The sequence below is a fragment of the Odocoileus virginianus genome, unplaced genomic scaffold, assembly GCF_023699985.2.
Source record: "Odocoileus virginianus isolate 20LAN1187 ecotype Illinois unplaced genomic scaffold, Ovbor_1.2 Unplaced_Contig_25, whole genome shotgun sequence".
Classification (NCBI taxonomy): Eukaryota; Metazoa; Chordata; class Mammalia; order Artiodactyla; family Cervidae; genus Odocoileus; species Odocoileus virginianus.
In genome coordinates this window covers 630,177-651,934 of record NW_027224342.1, presented here as the reverse complement: position 1 = coordinate 651,934, position 21,758 = coordinate 630,177, and the positions used below count along the sequence as shown (strand labels likewise).

At 47.2% G+C, this 21,758-nt stretch overlaps 1 protein-coding gene across 4 annotated transcripts in view; it reads left to right on the top strand.

Moving 5' to 3' along the window:
* The window catches only part of NHS (NHS actin remodeling regulator), a 336,802-nt gene that overhangs the window by 259,080 nt on the left and 55,964 nt on the right, over positions 1-21,758 (top strand). For all 4 annotated transcript variants that reach the window (XM_070464467.1, XM_070464466.1, XM_020910526.2 and 1 more), the window contains exon 2: positions 15,821-15,973. In XM_070464467.1, the coding sequence (XP_070320568.1) occupies positions 15,821-15,973 (153 nt within the window). The remainder of the gene's footprint in view (positions 1-15,820; positions 15,974-21,758) is intronic.

Sequence of the window (21,758 nt, the reverse complement as noted above, 5' to 3'; positions counted from 1 at the left end):
ATTTGGACTGATAGATAAATCTGGGGGAGATAGACATCTTTAACAATGTTGTGGCTTCCAATCCCCGAATATAGTATAGCTTTTGGTCTCATGAGTTGTCTATAATTTCTCTTAGCTTTGTAGTTTTTAGTGTAGAAGACATGCAGTCTTTTGTTAGACTTAAATATTTGATAATATTGTAAATGGTATACCTTTTTATTTAATTAATCCTCCATTTTCCAGTATTCTTGCCTGGAGAATTCCATGGACAGAGGAGCCTGGCGGGCTATAGTCCATGGGGTTGCAAAGAGTCGGACATGACTGAGTGACTAACACACTTTCTTTATTTAATTCTCCATTTTTCTTTACTAGTGTGTGTGTATGTGTGTATATACATACATATGATAAGTTGCTTCAGTCATGTCCAACTCTTTGTGATCCCCTGGACTATAGCCCAACCAGGCTCCTCTGTCCATGGGATTTTTCAGACAAGAATACTGGAGTGGGTTGCCATGCCCTTCTTTAGGGGATCTTCCCAACCCAGGGATCGAACCTGAGTCTCTTAATCTCCTGCATTAGCAGGTGAGTTCTTTACCACTAGCACCCTGGGAAGTCTATATATATATATATATCACACACTCACAGAGAGATAGAGAAATACAATTGATTGTTTAAAAATAATAATTTATGTATTTGACTGCAGTGTGTCTTAGTAGAGGCATGCGGGATCTTCAGTCTTCATTGCAGCATGCAGTATCTTTGGTTGTGGCATATAAACTCTTAGTTGCAACATGTGGGATCTAGTTCCCTGACCAGGAATCAAACCCAGGCCCCCTGCATTGGGAGCCCAGAGTCTTAGCCACTGGGCCACCAGGGAAGTCCCCCTCAACAAATGATTTTTATATATTGACCTTATATCCAGTGACTTGTATTTTTACTCTTTAGTTATTGCAGTTTTTGTCAGTTTCATAGGGCTTTTAACCTACACAGTCATGTTGCTGATAATGACAGTATTTGCTACTTCCTTTCTTATCCTTGTTTCTTATTATACTGGTGAAAGAGGATGTTTTGATTTCCTCCCAATCTTAGAGAAAGCAGCCAATGTTTAACCATTAAATATGATGTTCGCTACAGATTTTTTTGAGGTGTCTTTCAGCAGATTTTGGTATCAAGGTTATACAAACTTCATACAATGTGTTGAGGAAAGTTCTCCTCTATCTTCTGAAAGAACTTGTGTAAATTGGATTGTTTCTTCCTAAAATGCTTTATGGAATTCACTGGTGAAGCCATCTGGACCCAGAATTTCCTTCGTGGGAAAAGTTTTGATTAAGAAATCAATTTCTTTAGGACATATAGGACTATTTATATTTTCTATTTCTCCTATGTCCTATGCTAGTTTTTTTCCATGAGAAATTGTCCATTTCATCTAAATTGTTGAGCATATTAATGCTATGGAGTGGAGTAGACAAAGATCAAAGATACCACTTGAGGTGGGACTTTGAAGAGAGGAAGGGACTTAGGCAGACAAGGAGGGGAGTCCTGGGGAAGCAGTGGTGTGAGAAAGACATGGAAGTGGGGTCACCAGTGGTGTGGGCTGTTGGCCATGGATTATGCCAATCTGGCTGAAGAAGTAGTTGTGGGTAAAGGAGAAGTGGAAAATAAGGTTAGAAAGATAGCTCAGATCTGGATCAATGCCAAATTGAGGACTCTGGACTTTATGTGGGCAATGAGGGACCCCTTGATGATTTTCATACAGGGGCATGATCTGTAGAAATGGTACTTTGGGAAGATTGGTTTGGAATGATGGGCCACTAGGAAGGAGAGACTGGTGATAAATGCAGTTTTTTTTTTTTTTTTTAAGAATGAATGTGATATGTAGGGGTGGGCATAAAGGAGTCTGATAAAGAATGAAAGTAAAAAGAGGATAGTTGCATTTTTTAAAGGTAAAGACCTCTGAATATTTATTTCTCTGCACATAACAGAATGTTATGCAGCCAGGACACACTTAGCACCCTGTATTATTATTGTCTCTGCTCCCACGTCCATCTCCTCACCTGGATATACACCTGTTCTCCAGAGGAAGAACCCAAGGTGTCTTCATGCTAAAGTACTAGCCAGGTAGTGGGCACTTAAGTACTATCAAGTGAATGAATGACCTCTGAAAGGACAAGTGAATGATTGAATGGATGGGTGGTTGAATAGGCATAATAAAGGAAAACTGTGTTAGTCAGGATAGGCTACACTATGCTATGCTAACAGATAAACCAACAAAGCTCAGTGCTTTAATACAATAAAAGTTCTATTTCTCCCTCACACAAAGTCTGATATAAGCCTAGAACGTGTGGTTCTCAAGCAGTGGAGGAAGAGAAGCAAGGCTCCTGGGAGGTTTTATAAGGAGCAAGCCTTGAAGAGGTGTACATTAATTCTGCCTGCATCCCACTGGCTAGGAGGCGACACTCTGTCATCTGGCCTCAGTCTGACGACATAGGAAGCTGAAAATGTAGCTGTATACGTGAACAGTTGGTGAGCACTAAGGACAAGACAGGTAACACGGAGCCCTAAAACCTATTTGTTACCGCTTCCAGCCTGAGATGCCAAAAGCCTAGAGACGCTAGGGACTCCTAGGACCAGCTACACAGAGAGCAGGCTAGTTCTGCCAACAGAGTTCAGTCTCCCCGGCCTACCTTTTAGTTCTTAATAGGTATCACCTCAGGGCTCGCTTACTGCTAACTAATTTTTAGATGCCAACTCCTCCAGAAGGAACTGTGAGCAGAATGAAGCACTAATAGACTCCACTGCCGGCTACCTAGTAGCTGCAGCCAGAAGCACAAATGGAGAGTCGTGATGTGGGTCAGGGCAGGAAGTTTTGATGATGAACCTCCCAGGAGGCAGCAAAGCAGTCCTGCTCCGGGAGGCATCTGTGCTGAGCTCATGCCAGCCGCCTAAAAAGAACTCCAAATCCTCTGTGATCTGGAGTCTCCTATTTGAAATCAAAGCAACTGCATCAGCAGGGCCCCAAATACATGGCGAGGGCGCTGTAGCCCTGGGAATCACTGCTGGGGTGTATCCCGTGTAGCCAGGGGCACCTGCCTGGAGGGGGAAATACAAAGAAGGTAGCCTCCCTGGGCTGTAGTTACTGTTTGGTTTTCAGAGCTGCCCTAAGGGTCAGAGATGATGAAGGTGAAACAAATGGCCCAAAGTACAGCACAGAGTGGTTTCTTAAGAGAAGGTGTCCTTGACGATGATGGTTGATAGAGCAGGAGAAGAGAGTCTGTCTCCCACCTTTTAAGAATATCTGGGGTGGGGCACCCCTGTGGGGAGCAAGCTGTTCCCTCCCCCACCCCAGGCCACCTCCCTAAGCAGGGCTGCGGACAGTCCCCACGGCTCCACGCCAATCAGTGATAGATGTGTTTAAATAGAGTGAAATAAAAAGTGCTATTTCTATTTCATTTAAATGGCAGAACTCTCAGAAAATGAGCCATCAGAGCAATGAAAAGTGAAGCAATTGGAGGAAATCGCGACAGAAAGAATTCCAGGCGCTATGGTAACTATGAGAGGAGGAAAGGGAGAAAGCCGTTTTCTCCTGCCCTTTGCCTCACGCTTTGTCCTTCCCTCCCAAGTTGTGCTGCCCCTCAGGCATTCCAGCAGGAGCCCACCTCAGGGCCTTCACCTCCGCTGTTCTCTTTGCTTGGGATTGCCTTACAGCACGTCTCCCTCACTGGACTAGGCGTCTGCTCCAAGGTCACCTTGGCAGAGACGCCCTAAGTTGCCATCTTAGTTTGGATTCTCCCCGAAGTCGACCCTGAGCCAAGGGCTGGAGTGCAGGTGGCTCAGGGAACAGTGCACGCGGGGAACGTGGGCAGGGTGTGGGGAAGCCAGCTGGAGGGGCACAGGCTGAGAGGGCACATGTGCTGGCCAGCAGTCGCCGCGGGGACCACGGAACTCAGGCCTGCTGAGCACCTCGGGGAGAGGGCCAGAGCACTCTCAGGAGTTGGCTTAACCTCGAAGGACGGGGGCGTCTGTTATCGCTGGGGCCACTCCTACTGGCGCGAATCCTCTCATACTTCTTGCTTACCCTGCTTGAGGGCCAAGCCCCCTCCCAGGGCCGGGAAGACAATCACCAAAGGCAGAGGACCTCCCTGCATCTAGGTAAATGCTGGGGGAATGTCGGCAAGGCACTGAGCTTGTCTGCCCCTCCCCTCTTGAGCCCTTTGGCCCCTCCCCTCTTGAGCCCTTTGGCCCCTCCCCTCTTGAGCCCTTTGGCCCCTCCCCTCTTGAGCCCTTTGGCCCCTCCCCTCTTGAGCCCTTTGGCCCCTCCCCTCTTGAGCCCTTTGGCCCCTCCCCTCTTGAGCCCTTTGCTCCGCTTTTTGACTTCCTCCCAGAACTTGTACCACCTGATCCCGGATCTGGGTGTTGATTGGTCCGCTCTAGGAGGCCAGACTCCTTCTGCCTCAGGCAGGGACAGCATCAGTGGCTGTGTAGGGACTATCTGCTGAATGAATGTTCAGAGGAAGATGGCTCATTGTTGTCGACAGCACCGTTATCCTCAGTGCAAGTGGGAGGAGCAGGCCTGAAATAAGTTGCAGGAACAGAGGTGACGTTTACCCAATGGTGACGTTTACCCAATGGTGGGCCACGTAGGTGCTGGCTGAGTGATCTGCTGAGCGGGCATTGTGGTTTCTGTGCATGTGTGTCAGTGGATACAGAGTGAAGAGAAGAGAATGACTAGTCATTTGTTTCTTAGTCAGATTTTTCTCGGTACTTAATAATTTCATTCTTGTCATGAGTGAAATTATCATAATAGCTATTACTCTAGTCCCATACACCTAACGGGAAAAAAAAAACCAACACTGGGACTTTCCTTAGAGGCTGAAAAATGTAATGTATCCAAAAAGAGCGGGCTAGTCTTGATCTTGACCCAGCCCTCGCTCAGCACAAAAGGGAAGGGAGTATGAAGGGGACAGAGGAAGGGAGTGACAGAGACGTGTGGTCCAGGGAAGCAGGAGGCAAAGTGGGGGGGGGGGGCGGGGGGGGGGGATAGCAATCTGTGAGTCCTCTTTCACAAGTACAGTCACCTAGGTAGGATTTTCTTAATTGCTGAGATGAGAATTTTATTGTTGTTGTTGTTCAGTTGCTAACTCATGTCCAACTCTTTGTGACCCCATGGACTGCATAGAGCCTTCTGGGGTCTATCAAATAAATACAACCACCCAAAAGGCTCAAATCCACACTTGTTACTGAGACGGCCCCGACAGTCCTACAGTTCAGGCCTGGAATGGTCTACTCCTGGCCACTGGCTTGAACTCACCCCAGGAGGAGGGAACTTCTGGCATCTGTTACCCATGAAAAGGCAGTTTGCTGGGACAGCCCCCAGCAGAAAACCCTACCAGATAGGACACTGGTATTTCTGCAATGTGCTTTAGCCAGTAGCCAATACCTAAAAAGGACCTGGTTGAGCACACTGACACAGTGGTAAGAAAAATGGGAATCTGGACACCTCTGTGTGTCACTTGTCCCAGGTGGCTTTTGTTCTGGAAAGAACATTAACTTGGGGGAATAAAAGTTACATAAATGTTGTGCTCACCAAAGCTATTGATCTGACAGCCTTTAAAAGAAAGTTGAAAAGAGAGAACACTGGCTGAAGTTCATTCTTAACTGAGATCACCACATGGTGTTTAAGTACTACCTTTGCTCCACTATCATTACCTCTTCATGTAAACCTCCTGCCCTAATACCTAATTCCCTGCAGAAATGACAGGAGGGGCCCCCATGCCAGCCCAGTGAGAGAGGTCTGTCCCCTGCCTACACAGGATGGCATCTATACCTTTCAATTCATGGGCAGCTTTGGGGAAACAGCCAGTTTAAAAGGTGTGGCTTATGGGTCATGTAAGTGTAATGAAGTAATAAATACTTCTCATTTATTCCTGGAAAAAAAAAAAGAACAGATTAACCACCTGTTTTTTCAATGGGTGAACTTCTGTCACAAATGCCTCATTCTGAGGTTGATCTCTTGTTAGATCAAGTGAGGTGACCTCTGTGCAACTTGGACCACTGCTTGGGCTCAAAACAGGTCTTAGAGCTGGTGTCTCATGCCATTCGGGTTGATTCATGCCATTCGGTTTGCAGGTTTAGTGGCATTGGTGTTTTAACCTCAGTTCCTCTTGCAGCAGGGGTCTGAGGCTGTGAAAGAAAAACCACAGTAAGGGAATTCCTTGACTCTTCATGGTTATGGATTCTTCACCCACTCTTCTGCTCTTGGTCCTCTGCCTTATTAGTCTGGCCTTGGTGTCTGACCAGTGAAGCTCTGCTTTGTGACATTCGAAGAAAGTTTCTCTCTGGAGCAGGAGGGGAGTGTGGAGGCGAGAGCCTGTGCAGGGCTGGGCCACTAGCTCTGAGGGCACGGAGGAGGCAGTGTCTTGCTCTCCAAGGTCAGTCCCCTGTCGCATGAGCACTGCCCGCCTGTTGACCTTGGAGAGAATGGAGCCCAGTATTGGGCTAAGTGGGTGCGCGTAGCTTTCACAGGGTAGGTGACTTAGGGAGGCATGTGTCAGGATAAAGAGTGGCTCTGCCTGTAGACGCCTAGAGATAATTTGGAGGTAGAGTCTGAGAAGAGCGAGCAAAGTGAGGAGGGTGGGGGGAAGCCAGCACTTAGCCAAGCAGCGGGAGAGCACAGTCCTGCTTCGCGTGCCCTCCACACAACCCTCATTTCTGTGGATGCCCCAGAGCGCCTCGTAATTCAGCCTGACTTCTATGCATTTGGTTTTCAAGGAAAAGCTTTTGTTAATGCTGACTGTAAATTGAGGGGGTGGCTTTAAAGATGTTTTCTGAAGAACAAAAACTGGTGCAGATTATCTCCCTCGCATGCCAGTGAGTCTAGCCACAGTAAATAACCCTGCTCCCTATTCGTTTCCTCAGCCAGCAGGTACTGAGCTCCTACTCTGCGCCTGCCTGTGCCTGGTACTGAGATAGACACCTGAGAACGCATACAGTCTGATGGAAATAAGCAGCTCTCCCTGTATGAGCAGGAACTGTTATACCAACCCTGGCCCTGCCAATTCAGGAATGATCCTAATTTGGGGAAAGATTGAGATAAGGATTGTGTTGTGGTAGTCGAGAAAACATACCTTCTAAGCACAGTGAAAGAGAAAGCATTCAGCATTTCCCTAAAAGTACAAATGACTTAAAGGGCCATAAGAGCATCCATTGACATGATGTAGCAGTGAAAGCAGAATCCACTCTGATGAACAGATAAGGTATCAAAGTACTCACCCTAGAAGGGCAGGCCTCTGGCTGCACCATGGCCATCTGAGTTGAGGGGCTAGGACCTACAGAAAGCAGAAGTGAACTAAAAATACAAAGGTAAAGAAGAATAAGAGAAAACCATGTCCTAGGCTGAGAACGGGTCAAATCAGTAGCTATGGCAGCAAAACAGTGATTTCAGTGTATTCATGTAATGTGAGCTGCCATAACAAATAACCCCCAATATCCCAGTGCTTTAATAAAATTCAGGTTTATTTTTCACTTGTGTAATGTCAAAAATGGGTTTTCCTTCATGGGTGGGTGGCTTCTCTCCTAGCCGGAGTTCAAGGATCTCTTTGTATCTTGGGAGTCTACCATCTTTCGTGTATGGCTTCTCAAGAACATGAATGATAACGTGTGGCAGATTTCCATGGGCTGTGCTTCCTGGCAGTGGTTCCACTCCCTCCTGCTCACATGCTACTGCTAGACCGCCACAGAGGGCTATACCCAACTGCAAGGGAGGCTGGGAAATGTAGTCCAGCTGTGTGCCAAAAAAGAAGAAATGACTTTGGTAGCCAGCTAGGCCACTCGGAGCTAGAGCAAGCGGTCACTCCACCAGGTTGGCTCCCTGTGGCCAGGTACCCTCTGTCTCACTTTTACTTTGAGATCTCTGACGGCTAGTTGAGACTCTCAGGCCTCCGTGGCCATCTAACTGTTATTACTCCATGCCATGCCTCCATGTAATCTTGCTCTCTCTCACACCCCACTGTTTTATTTCATCAGAGTGCTTATTATTACCTGATTACATCCTTCCTTATCAGTCAGTCTTTACTTCCTCACCTACCTCTAACCTGGATGTGAGCTCTGTGAGGGCAAGGCCTGTGTCTGTCATGTCCATCCCTGTATCCCTAATGCCTAGCATGGTACCTGGCACATGGGAGATCCTTAATCACCCATTGTTCAATGAATGAATGAATGAATGTGAACCTCCTGGGCTCTGGAGGTCCTAATGGCTTCATGGAGGAGGTACAACTTGAGTTGGATATAGACTAGCATTTTTCTGGGAGAAAAGAGATCAGGAGAAGAAAGGAGGCAGAGTAAAGGGGAGAGAAAGGGCCACAAAGATGTGTGAAAGTGAAAGTCGCTCAGTCATGTCTGACTCTTTGTGACCCCATGGACTATACAGTCCATGGAATTCTCTAGGCCAGAATACTGGAGTGGGTAGCCTTTCCCTTCTCCAGGGGATCTTCCCAACCCAGGGATAGAACCCAGGTCTCCTGCATTGCAGGCAGATTCTTTACCAGCTGAGCCACAAGGAAAGCCCCGGTTAGAAAATGGGGGAGCAAGGCAGAACGTGGTGTGGGTCTTTGGATTCAGTGGTGGTAATTCTGAGTTCCTGGCTCTATCATTCATAATCTTTGGGGCCTTGAGCAATTTCTTCACCTCTCTGTGCCTGTTCAGCACAGTAGAGATGGTCAGACTGCTTCCTGGGCTTACTGTGGGAACTAAATGAGATGGGCTCTATCAGAGGCTAAGGCTGTGCCTGCTCTGTGCACATGCTCATTGGTAACATGATCTTCCTTCTTGGCAGCCCCTAACCTGCCCCCTTTGCCTCACAAGCCCTGGTCCAGTGGCAGTCAACTCCTGGGACCAGCCCTGACCGACTCTTTCTAGCCTTCCTCTTGGGTTGCCTCACCAGAAATTGCCAACAGTCAGATCTTTCTTACCTCAAAATAGAAATCTCTTGTGGTTCTCTTCCAGCATTTTCCAATCTCCCGGTGAATCCTGTCCATCACCTCTGGCCCCCACCTTAAGACCACCTCTTCCCGTGTCCCTTCCCAAGCAGAGAGCATTTCTCCCACACCTGGCCGGCCCTCTGTACCTCTCTCAGGGTGCACGCTTGAGCCCATTGGGCTCATCATCTCGTCTGTCTCACATGGCTGCCAGATTTGAACCTCATGAGGGCCCTGACAGCATGAAGGGCAAGAAGGCTTGTATATTTTTCTCAAATAAGCTGTAACTTACCAGTGTAGAAACTGTCAATGGATTTTAGTTAGTGATGAACACCTGAATGGGGCAATCAAGAACCTCTCTCATTCCATGTCCCCAAAGGATTATTCAGAACCTTAACAGTCGTCGTATTCAACACCTTCAGTCATGTCATTTGCCTTTTAAACGAAGTATGTCTTGCTATATCCATTTCTAGTAGAAAATATCCTAAAGACACAAAGGAAAACAAAAAGATATCTACAACTGAAATCAGTTGTCTTCTTGTAGTCATTTTGAGACTATTCAAATAGGAAATTATGGCAGTGTCATGAAGAATCAAGATTTTCAACACAAAAGAGATCAATTATAAAATCAAGTAAGTTAAATGAAAACCTGTAATCTTAGATTTGAATTGGAAATAGCAGTTTCAACTCAGCTTTTATCTTCACCTTCTAAGACTTACATGTTTTCTAGTTCTGTCAGTTGGAGCAGCTTAGAGGCAATGGGCACCTAGAAACAGTGAATACCCCCAGCATGCACAACGTGCTCTCTAAAGCCGGTTCCCTGGGAAGAAGCCCGGACTTCTTGGAGATGATCCTGGGATACCACACCAGGCCAGAAACTCCCACCGAGGAGGAAGGAGACCAAGAGGCCCAGAAATCTGCTCAAGGGCCCACAGGAGGCAGCCGCCTCTCTGCCCAGCCTCCTGGCCATGGCCCTCCTGCTGATGTTCCAACCAGGATCCAGATTTGTCTGACCAGGGCTTTTCACTGCCAGACCTGGGGGATTTTGACAACAAATCCATTTTAAGCTACTTTGGTATTGGAGAACTTGTCAAAGTAGCCTGGCACACAATCCAGACATCCCGAATCTGACATGCAAGTGCTTGTATGCTCCAAGGGTCACAGTCCTAAAACCCCCAGGCCAACAAGTGCCCTTCCCCTTATCACCTCAGTGCACAGCAGGCAGCCTCACTTACAGCTCCCACGACAGACAGAGGAGCATGCTTTTCTAGAAGTAGAAGGAAATACTGTTCTGGCACTTCAGCAGCCTTCAACCGATGGCTGATAGGAAGTGGGAGATAATTATCCCCACCCCCTCGCCTCTAAGGTGTGTGTTCTGCACTGGCTCCTAAGGGGTTCCAGCCTGTGCACCCTTTATTGGCTTCCTTCCCTTTGCTGTGTCACTTCCCTGCTCCCTGTACTTCTGGCTTCTTAGTATCACCTCCTGAAGCTTTGTCTCAGTGCCAGTCGTGAGGAATCATTCTCAGAGCCTGTCTTCCCTGGGCTGAAGGAGAGAAAGAGCCACTGTCCCTGAAGAGCGGGTCTCCCTCAGTCTTGCTGCAGACTTGGCTAGACTTAGGCTAACTGAGTCAAAAGAGAACACATCTTTTCTGATTCCAGATTCAATATATCATGTGTGTCTTTTGCAGAGAGCACAGAACACATAAATCTCTAGGCTTTGCGGGTGGAAAGGTCCTTGGAAAAGAATTCCTTTTGGCTGGCAGGCTCATGTATTTATAGCTTCTTTGTGGGTCCAATAAAGGGCATTACTTCTCTACCTATGAAGATACTAACTAGCAAGTAAGTAATAAGTCTTAGTGGAGTGCAGTGGAGGGGTATGTGGGACCTTCTGTAAGTCTGGATATTTTTACATTTTCCATTGTTGCTGGTGATCTCTAAGTAATTTTTAAGAGTCTCACCTCTATCTAGGAGAAGAGATTTGCTAGCATGTATAATCGGGTGTCATGTGCTAATTACCTTACTGTGTCATGATTTACTCGAGCCCAGGGCACCTGTCCAAGCAGACCAGAGAGTCTGGACACCATACTGGTGATAAGTATGCAGTGTCTCCTGAGCAGAAAGGTGATTTTCATATGCTTTCTCTGATCTGTCTCTCCCACTCCAGCTCCACTGTCTTCCCTGGAATGCGAGAGGTACTTGCATTCATAACATCACTTCTGTAGCCTGAGCGGGAGTGAAGGGACTTTGAAACACCATATGCATCTTTGTGGTTAGAGTGCCTTCTTGCATCTCCGTTTTCCTGCTTTCAAAGAACCAACCTCACCTGGGTTCTTTGCAAATAATGAAAATAGCTTTGTGACAAGTCGCCCTTCTCTGAATCTTAGAAGCATTCCTTAGTTATCCATCAGGCTCTCCTGAAAGATCCAATTCCTTATTTCTGATCTGTATTATCTTTTGTATACTGTAACTTGTTTGCCACCATGTAAAAGTGCCAGTGTCTTTTTAAGGTCTGTGGGGCTGACAAGACAAGGGCAGAGCCAGGCTCCCACTCTGGTTTAAGCTCAGGCATGCAAGTCTTGCAGACTGGCACAGAGGTGTCAGGACTTGGTGATGGAGTGGTTGCCTTCAGTCCAGGTTTCTGGAAGCAGGTGCGTTACTGCTATCTGAGAACATGACAGCCTCTCTAGTGAAGCTGGCCTTGGGGTTGATCTATTTACTAGGTTGAACTCTAGAGAAGGTTTGTGTAGAGCAAAATGGTTGAACATCACTCGTGTAATGTGGTTTAGTCGAGTACCTATGTTGTTGCCTCAGTATCTCTTTCTGGAAAGCAGTGGTCCTCACTATATGGTCTGCAGACTGGGAGCATCAGCGTCCCTGGGAAACTTGTTTTCTGCTCCCCGGGCTGAAGTGTTGGTGGCATCCTCAAATTCAAATGGCTGCTTTCTCAGACAACAGGGGAAACTTGTGTGTGTCCTGAGTTGAGAGTTTTGGTTTTGGAAGGACAACTTAATAGATGTAATAGATAGTAAATAGTCACCAACAGAGAGGAAGGGAACAGCAGCCAGGCCAAGTGATGGCAGGGAAGGGGAGGAAGTCTGCCGAGGGAAGTGCATGGACCTGGCCTCAGGAGACCTAAGCTTTGTTTCCACCTCTGCCAAAAATCAACTCTGGGATCTTGGGTCATACCTTGGAACCTTGATTCCTTCATTAGTACCTGAGAGCGGTGGTCTGAGCAGTAACTTTCCATATGTTGACTGGTACCCAGAGCAAGAAGTACATGTCTGCATCACACCCCAGCATCCACGCACACACATGTACAAATGAACGCATATGTAACAGAACCAACAGCTTCACAAAACAACACTACATGTGATGCATGTTGGCATTTTCTATTCCAGTCTCTTGTATGTCTTTGTTTAAAAAATGCTAGTCCTGATCTGCTGAATGGATTTCACAATCCTCTCAAGGGTCATGCCCCGTGGTTTGCAAAAACACAGAACTCCGTCATTTCTGAGGTCTCTTCAGCAGTAGAATCCAATGGCGCTGCTCAGTGCCCACAGGAATTTTCCGAAAACAATAGCCAAGCTGTGACAGATGGGTGCATGCTTACATATTCTGGAGGAAGTGCATGGTGTAGAACACGGCAGCAGAATGACCCACAGATAAACAAGAAAATGATAAACCATTTCCAGGGAGAATGTATAGTGCTGCAGCTCTCACAGTGACTCAGAGAATTAGCATCTCTGTGCTGCCCAAGTTAGCTAATATCAGAGACCAGGGACATCCTACCTCTCAGAGAGGCCACAGGCTCCCTGGTTGTAGGCAGCTTTCTTTACAGTTTCCAGAATGTAAGACACCCTATCCCCCCACCAACAGTCATCTCTGGTAACCTCATGTTTGTTTACACATGACTCACCATGAAGACAGGAAAATAAAAAAGGAAGAGAGCTCCAGACTTTGGTCTTTGACCCCAAGCCTGGCCCCTTCATCTCATCTGTTCCCACCACAGCAAGGGGAACTAGTATTTAGTAAGCAGAGACATGTCAAGGAATGATCATATCATGATCATTTCCTTGGATTCCTTGGATTTTGAAGGCTCTAGGATCCATGCTTACGGAGGAGGGGACAGAGGCCCAAAGATTTCAGTCACCTGCTCTGGACCACTGCAGGCAGGCAGAAACCCCGTCTCTCTCCACCCCAGAGCCCAGGGCCTTCCACCAGTGCATCCTGAAGTTTGGTGGTGGGTAGAAAGGAGAGGCACAGAGAGCAGATGGGCCTCCTTCAGTCAACAGGAAGGCCAAACCCTGATTCATAAGGATGGGGAACTCAAGTCCTAGGCACGGTCAGTGACTTGTCCCAAGGCAGAGAACTGTGAGTAGAACCCAGGCTTCTGCCAGTCTTTCTACAGGATGTCAGGTGTGCAAACAGCAGCACTAATAAGTAAACAGTACTCCTGGTGTGAAGCTCCATTTTATTTTAGAAGTTAGAGAAGTTTTTATAGGGGAAAAATCATTCTGGATCTGTGTGGTGCATAAATAAAAACAGCCAGGTTTTCACTATTCCGTTGGTGTGAGAAAAGTCTAGGCTTCCTGACAAGTTCTGACACTGAGGGCGTCCATGGTGGATGCTGTGTCCACAGCACGGAATGACTGTGGTTATCTCGAAAAGGCTGCCTGGCAGGGACAGACCATGGACATTGGGCTCTGGCACTGGGTTGCTCCCTCTCACACACTGCCGAACAGTGTGCGGGCAGGACGCTAGGGAGGAAGGGATGGAGCAAGAGGGAGAAAGAAAGGAGTTTCACCTGGTGACATGTGCAAAGGCACACAGCTGGTGCCTGGAAGATCTGGGGTTGGAAGCCAGCTCTGGCTTCCAAGCTGCTGTCTGTTCCCCAAGCAACATTGAGAGACATTGGCCTAAAGGAAGGCTGACTGGGGGAGGGTGGTATGAAGTGATAGTCATATTCCAGAAGTACATACAGCACTGCAGACAGAGACCAGAGAACCAAAGTGCTAAAAGAATTGTCCACAGGGCAGTGTGACGTCTTTTTAGGCTGAACTTACTGTCTGTCCTCTGGGAACTCTGAAGGTCATGGGATTGTCTAGACCTCGACAGATAGTGATGTATCGACCACAAGGTTATGGTCACTGGGTTCATCTGAAGTTGGTGTCCACCCATCTTGTGGGAAGGTGAGGTTCATCTCTAAGGACAGGTGGAGGCTTGGGTTTAGGATCTGTTGGGAAATATAAGAATCAGGAGTAAGTAGAATCCTGCACTGAGTCTCTCCGGCCCCCAGTCTGGGGTTAGTACTGGCCTCTCTTCACAGAAAACCACTGGAGCCCAAGTCTTCATGCCACCAGTGCTCTCTCTGCAGCTAGTCCTTCTCCCAGGATGAAGCATGTAAGAAGGGGGAATTCCCTGGTGGTCCAGTGGCTAAGACTCTGAGCTCCCAATGCAGGGGCCAAGGTTCGATCCCTGGTAAGGGAATGAGATCCACATATCCTGCTACCAAGAGATCGCATGCCGTAAATAAGACCCGCTAAGTCATGTCCAACTCTTATGACCCCATGGACTGTAGCCTGCCAGGCTCCTCTGTCCATGGGATTCTCTAGGCAAGAATACTGGAGTGGGTTGCCATTCCCTTCTCCAGGAGATCTTCCTGACCCAGGAATCAAACCTGTGTCTACTGCATTGCAGGCAGATTCTTTACCAACTGAGCTCTGAGGGAAGCCCTAACTAAGACCCCGCACAGCCAAATCAAGAATTAAAATAAGTACCCCCATGTACCTGTAAGTTACACTTACATCATCACTTTTGCACTGTCCAACAAAGAATCCACGTATCCCACTATGCACTAACACAGTATGGACCTGGCTTCCTCATTCCTCTGCTGCCCCACCAGGAATCAAACCCATGACCCCTGCATTGGGAACCAAAGTCCTAACCACTACACCACCTAGCAACTCTCAAACAGTAATCACCGCCCCCCTCCCCAACTCTGAGAACTTACCCTCAGTTTACAGCTCAGTGGGTAAAGAATCTGCCTGCAATTCAGGAGACCCGGGTTTGATTCCTTGGTTGGGAAGACTTCCCTGAGAAGGAAATGGCAACCCACTCCAGTATTCTTGCCTGGAGAATCCCATGGACAGAGGAGCCTGGCAGGCTACACTCCATGGGGTCGCAAAAGTTGGACACAACTTAGCGACTAAATCACTGCCACCACAGAGGTATATATCCTACCAATCCTGATGCTCGCACAGTGCTCAGGAGTTCTGCTGGAATTTCAAAGGCGTTGTCATGCCCCTTTCCTCCCCAATACTATGTGTACTTTCCCTTCCTAACACACATCACCCCTATAATAGGTTATTTAATAAGTTCTTTAATTCTTGTGCTCTTACTTAGGCAAAACTAAGGAAGCTGAGCAGTGCTTTGAATGATGGGCAGATAGTTTGGTGGATAATATATGGCTCAGTGGTAAGGTTCGGAGACAGGAAGTAAGACAAGGGCACTGATCAGGTAGGCATCGGGAGCATCTGCAGAACTCTATAATTCTGAGACCCGGGACCAGAAGACTGGTCCAGTCCTTCCTCTGGTGCTTCTCTGCCTTCCTACAAGGCAGGACCTCACCCCACTCTGAGGCCTGGCTCAAAGAACCAGGGTCTCTTGTCCCTTGCTTTGAGGGGGCAAAGGTTGTCCCTGTCTGTACTGGCAATTTGAAACCTTTCTCGAGGTCCTCTGGCCAGTGCAGCGGACTGGATTTCCACTGTGCCCAGGCCCCACTCCTGTTCCCCTCTCCACCCCGGGGACAGTGCAATGCACAGCTGAAAGCTGCTCCTGTCTAATGCCCTATTTCCCTCTTGATCTCACAGCTGTCTCCAACCTGGACGTCGAGAGCAAGCTGAGTGTGTACTATCGTGCACCGTGGCACCAGCAGAGAAACATCTTCCTCCCGGCCACCAGGCCGCCCTGCGTGGAGGAGCTGCACCGCCAGGCCCGGCAGAGCCTGCAAGCCCTGCGCAGAGGTGACTGATCTCGGGCTTGGGGGCTTTTGGGGGAGAGAACTTGGAGCTCATCCCCACAAGGGCTTGTTCTGTGTCCCTTTGGTCCCAACACCTCCCGTCGTTAGAGCCAGTACTTTGAAATGCTCCCTTTTCTACCCTGAAATGAAATTCTTGGTTAGTATAACTTGCCTATGGATATAATTAATAATAGCATAATGGCCTGAATATAGCAATAAAGAGAATTTAAAAGGAAAATTGGTTTATAATAATAATACTTGCAGCGTATAAATGGCCAGACATGGCAGCACTAGAAGACGTCATGGAGTCAGATGTTTACGCCTATCGAAAGTAGGTTCAGATTAAGTAGAGACAGGAGTCATTCTGATCAAAAAGTACAGAGGCCAAAGTGACAAAAGTGTCAAGAGGCCACAACCATAGAAACTGGTGCATTCAGCACGTATTAAACATGAACCAAAAAAATAAAACACCTCTGGATTACAATTACAAGAGAATTAGGTCTGACTCAGAAATATGTTCTAGGCTTTTCCGTGAAAAGAAGTTCTGGTGTGTTAGCTGTGGAACCTGGGGCACCGATTCACCTGTAGGAGGGCTCCTGTCCTTGGCTCCAGCCTGGTCCTCTATGAACCAGAAGCTTCCCAGGGTTGGGGTGGAGGCTTCTGCTCCTGTTGAGCATCAGTGATGTGATCCATTCTACATCGGAGCACATGGAGGCCGAGAGAGGGCAAGACACCTGTGAGGGTCACACACAACAGGTTAGGTACAGTGCCAGGGCCCAGACCTGAGCCTCCAGACCCCCAGCCAGACTTGTTTTCCTCCACATCACACACTGTCCTATGGAAGTAAATATTTTCAGTCCTCTCATAGTCCTGTGAAAGTCGGAGATAGGCACACAGCCTCTTCTTCCACTGCCTGCATTTTTAGTGCCGTAAATCCACACTACCTAGGACAAGGAGATTAAAACCTGGCATCATCCTTCCAGAGTCCCCTCCATTGGTGTCAGAATTTGGCATGCCAGCTTTTTTGGCCTTTAGATTTTTGCTGTGGGGACATATGGGGCCTATACAGTCAGTGTCTTTGTTCCAGATACCCTGTGCTCCTTTAAGGAATGGTATTTGGTGAGAGTGTTAACAGTCACATAAAAGGCTTTCATGTTACTGTCAAGATGGAGAAATAAAATGGCAAATGTTTTCAGCTTTTTTCTTCCTCATGTACATGACTTGTCCCTTTTTCCCATCCCTTGTCTTTTTCACCTGTAACAAAGGAGCTCATGTCCTAATATCCCTAATACAATTGTTTCTGACAATTCTCCTTGGTTATTAGTAGCTGATACTATCAGCCTTATCATGAAGACTGACCGTCGGTATTCCCTCGACCTACCTCTGGCATTCTTACTATTCACTTGGATTTGATAGTTGGCTGTAAAGTTCTTCACTGATTTTTTAGTGCCAGCCACCCTCCAGAAAGCTTCCTTAACAACACCCTTCCTGTTCCTCTGTGGCCTGGATTAGGCACTCTTCTCATAATAGCCTGTGCATCCTCCCATTGTGCCACTTAAAAGCTTATATCATCACCAACCACTTACCAGCCTGTCTCCTACCATCAGTCCATGAACAAGTCAAGGATGAGGAAGATAGAAAAAAAATTTTTTTGACCAACTGTATTGAGTGGCTTGTGGGTTCCTAGTTTCCCAACCAGGGACTGATCCCCAGCCCTTAGCAGTGAGAGTGCTGAGTCCCAACCACTGTACCACTGGGGAATGACCATAGATTTTCTTTTTTATTCAAAGCATTTACCATAAGCCTGACATAATAGGTTCTCACTCATAGTAGGTCCTCAATGAATGTTTATATACCTGAATCAAATTCTGCAGAAAACTGCTTGAGCACTAGGGGGTAGAGAATGATGACCGAGGAATCTGATCATTCTCACTAAATACTTCCTCTGATCCCATCATTAGAGAGTTTCAGTAATGTTAGCCCTTTAGACATAATTATTTTTATCCCTTTATTTTTATTCATAAGTCATCTCTGATTAGATTTTTCCAGATTCAACCAGATAACACTAAGCTGCTCATAAGCTACCACATTTCGCTGTGTTGTCAGATTTGGACTTAATGGCAGAACTAAGGAACAGCAAGTGCCAATATCAGTTTTCTCAGAACTTCCTCCTGGGGGGCTGAGAGGGATATGGGGCCTCCTGGGGTTTTTAGGAAAGACGGAGGAGCTGCGTCTTGCCCTCTACACACAGGCTTGCTTCGTGGTTGTCTCCATAGCGAATCTTGGGTGTAGTAGTTTTAATAGCACTGCAGAGAGCCATAAACAGGAATTATAGGCATCATAGAATTAAAAACATGCAGTGTAGAATTGAAATTAGAAAGTGACTTTTTTTTAAAGCTTGTCCAAGAAACAGAAGCTTACTCGTGCATTTGTCAGAATACCTCTTCCGCCATCTGGTGGCCATGACTAATACTGACCTATCCGACAAGCCCTTGCTCACAAATGAGCTTCCCTGTAGGTGCTCTAGACAGTTGGAATATCCTGAGATCAGAACTGAGAAATCAGCTGCCTTTAAGATCTACTCTGCAGCAACCCCCCTCAACAATGTCAACTGAGGGGCCAGGCATGGTGCTAAACCTAGGGTGCAGAGAGCAATAGCATGTGGTTCTTGCACACAAAGAATTCCTGGTCTAGTAAGGGAAAAGGGCAAGTAACCAGGTCATTTCAACACAGGGCCACGGGAGCTCAGAGCAAAGGCACTAACCAGGCCATGGAGCTTCAGGGAAGGCTCCTCAGAGGAAGCAAGACCTTAATGGAGTTCAAGTTACTAAGCCCTGACTCTTCTTCTTTCCCCTGTTTTTCTTAGCAGTTCTTTATGCTCAGAGCCAATAATGGCTTGAAGTGATGCCAATGTTTACATTTGTAAGACAGTGACAGAGAGATTATTACGAGGCTATAAAGAGAGATTTACATTTTATATTTCCTTCTCTTTCAAGTTTCGGGGCTGGGGTCTACATTTCATTGGTCTAAAGGAATATGGACCAAGAGTCTACTGCAGTTTCAGGCTCTAGTTGATAAATGGTCTCCCCACACCACCACCAGAAAGAAGTATTAGGGAGCCATTAATCTGCCTGCCTCCTGCAGGCCTGGGGCACATGAAAGAGATGAGCTTTAGAAAGAGCAAGCAGAGAGAAGCTGAATGGGAAACTGAGTTGATATCTCCCTCCAGACTCCACCCTTCCTGCTACCTTTTCCTAACCAGTGACACCTATCTTTTACTCTCATTACGATTTTAAGAATGTAGAAGCTTTTCCTCCCACCGCCCATTTAGAAAAGCCGACTTTCTCCTGGTAGAGAAAAATGAGGGTGGCACTAGAGGTAGACACTTAAACATGGCAGACATTTATCTCAAAAAACCTTCCTGGAAAGGAGAGCAAGGAGGCAGAGTAGGACATGGAGCCCACCTCCCTCCACAAATGCAGGAAAATTCCAGCTGCATCTGGAATAACTCTCACAACATACCAGCTAAATGCTGTCAGAAGAGTTCAACCAACCAAAGAGCCCCATATACCTGGGTAGCACTAAAGGAGAGAGACCTGCACCCCTGGGAGGGAACTATGAAAGAGAACTGGTTCCCGCACCTGGGAACCTCCTTCACTAGCTGGGAGGTCTGCCAGGACAAGGGAGCTTCAGGGGTCTAGAATTTCCAAGAGAGGAGTGTGCCTGTGCTAACTTGCTGCCAAGCAAAACACAGAGGGACCGGTATTGAGCTGCCATTTCACTGCCCGGCCACTGCCGGTCTGCACAGTGCTAGGTGTGGAAACTCAGGCTTCAGCGGACAGACACGGGGAGAGGACTTGGTTTGGCTATGCAGAAATATCCAGAAGAGCCTGGAGTGTGGTCTGGGCTATAAGTGGAGGCACACACAGGACGGGGCACAGGCCCACCAAAGGAGCCCCAATCAACACAGGAAGGGCTGTGTGTAGGTCCACCATAGACGCCTCATTCTCAGGGTGCTCACGGTGGTGCGTGGCTCCAGCCACACCAGACTTTGGGAGCATGCACACACACATACCCACCCACCCCAGGGCTGACATCAGAACCAATTATCAGTGCTCCCACCACGGGGCACTGCTTCAGCAGGCATTAGGAGCTCATGCTTTGTGAGCGTGCACACACCGAAGGCAAGGCTGCCACCCGAGCCAATTATCAGTGTTCTCACAGCCGAGACGGGTCTTGGGGTAGCTCCAGCAGCAGCTGATTTTGTAGGCGTGCACACTGGCTGGCAGGATACGTCACAGAGTCACATGTCCCAGCACACAGCTAAGGGCTCTGGTCTTACCTACCTCACACTACAGCTGAGAACCAGATCTCAGGGTTTCTATTCCAACAACTGGGGAGCAGACCCTGCCCCCAACAGAGCTGTGGCAACAACAGAGCACAGAGGGGGCCCCACCCAACATTATAGTGCGAGCTCTGGGCAGCACAGGACCAAACACACCCTTCATCAAGGGAGAATAACGGGCAGCACATGCTGAGGAAAGATGTGGCAGGCATCCATACCAAATACAGCCCTCACATCAAAACGACTGGACTCACACAGTCTACACCAGAACACTCCTACAGGAAAACAGCCCTTCAAGATCACAGTAGATAACTATTCCTCCTAAATTCATGGAGTAAGAGAAATATAAGTAAAATGAAAATGCAGAGGAACTGCTGCTGCTGCTGCTAAGTTGCTTCAGCTTGTGTCCAACTCTGTGCAACCCCATAGACGGCAGCCCACCAGGCTCCCCCGTCCCTGGGATTCTCCAGACAAGAGTACTGGAGTGGGTTGCCATTTCCTTCTCCAATGCATGAAAGTGAAAATTGAAAGTGAAGTCGCTCAGTTGTGTCTGACTCTTAGTGACCCCATGGACTGCAGCCTACCAGGCTCCTCTGCCCATGGGATTTTCCAGGCAAGAGTACTGGAGTGGGGTGCCATTGCCTTCTCTGCAGAGGAACTACTCTCACTTAAAAAGAATAAGAGAAATTCCCTGAGAGAAACAGACCTCGCCAGTCTACCAGACCCCAAGTTCAAAAAGGAAGTGATAAAAATGCTAAAGATCCTCAGAAAGACTATTGATAAAAAGGCAGCTCACTGTAACAAGGAACTAGAAACCAGAAGGAAACCAAAATTAGACAACTCAACTGCTGAGATAAAAACCAAGCTAAAGGCAATAAACAGCAGACCAAGTCTACATAGCGGAACAAATAAGTCATCTGGAAGTTAACACAAGGCACCTAATCAGTAGACAGAAAGATAAATGAAAGAAAAAATGAAAGCGACATGTGAGACCTACAAGATAATGTAAAGTATGCCAACCTCCACACAAAAGGGATTCCAGAAGAAGAAAGAAAAAAGGGGATCAAAATGTAGCTGAAGAACTTGTGGCTGAAAACTTCTCAAACCTACAGAAGGAAACAGATATCTAGGTACAGGAATCACAGTGGGTCCCAAATGAGATGAACCCAAACAGATCCACACTAAGATATATAATTGAAATGGCAAAAGTGAAAGATAAGGAGGGATTCTAAATGTAGCAACGGAAAAACAGAGTCATTTACAAGGGAATTAAAAAGGCTATTAGCTGATGCCTCTACAGAAACTCTGCAGGCCAGAAGGGAGTGGCAACATATATTCAAAGCTCTTAAAGGGGAAACTTGCAATGTACGATACTCTATCCAGCAAGATTATCATTTAGAATAGAAAAAAAGAGAAAGAATTTCAGATAAGTAAAAACTAAAAG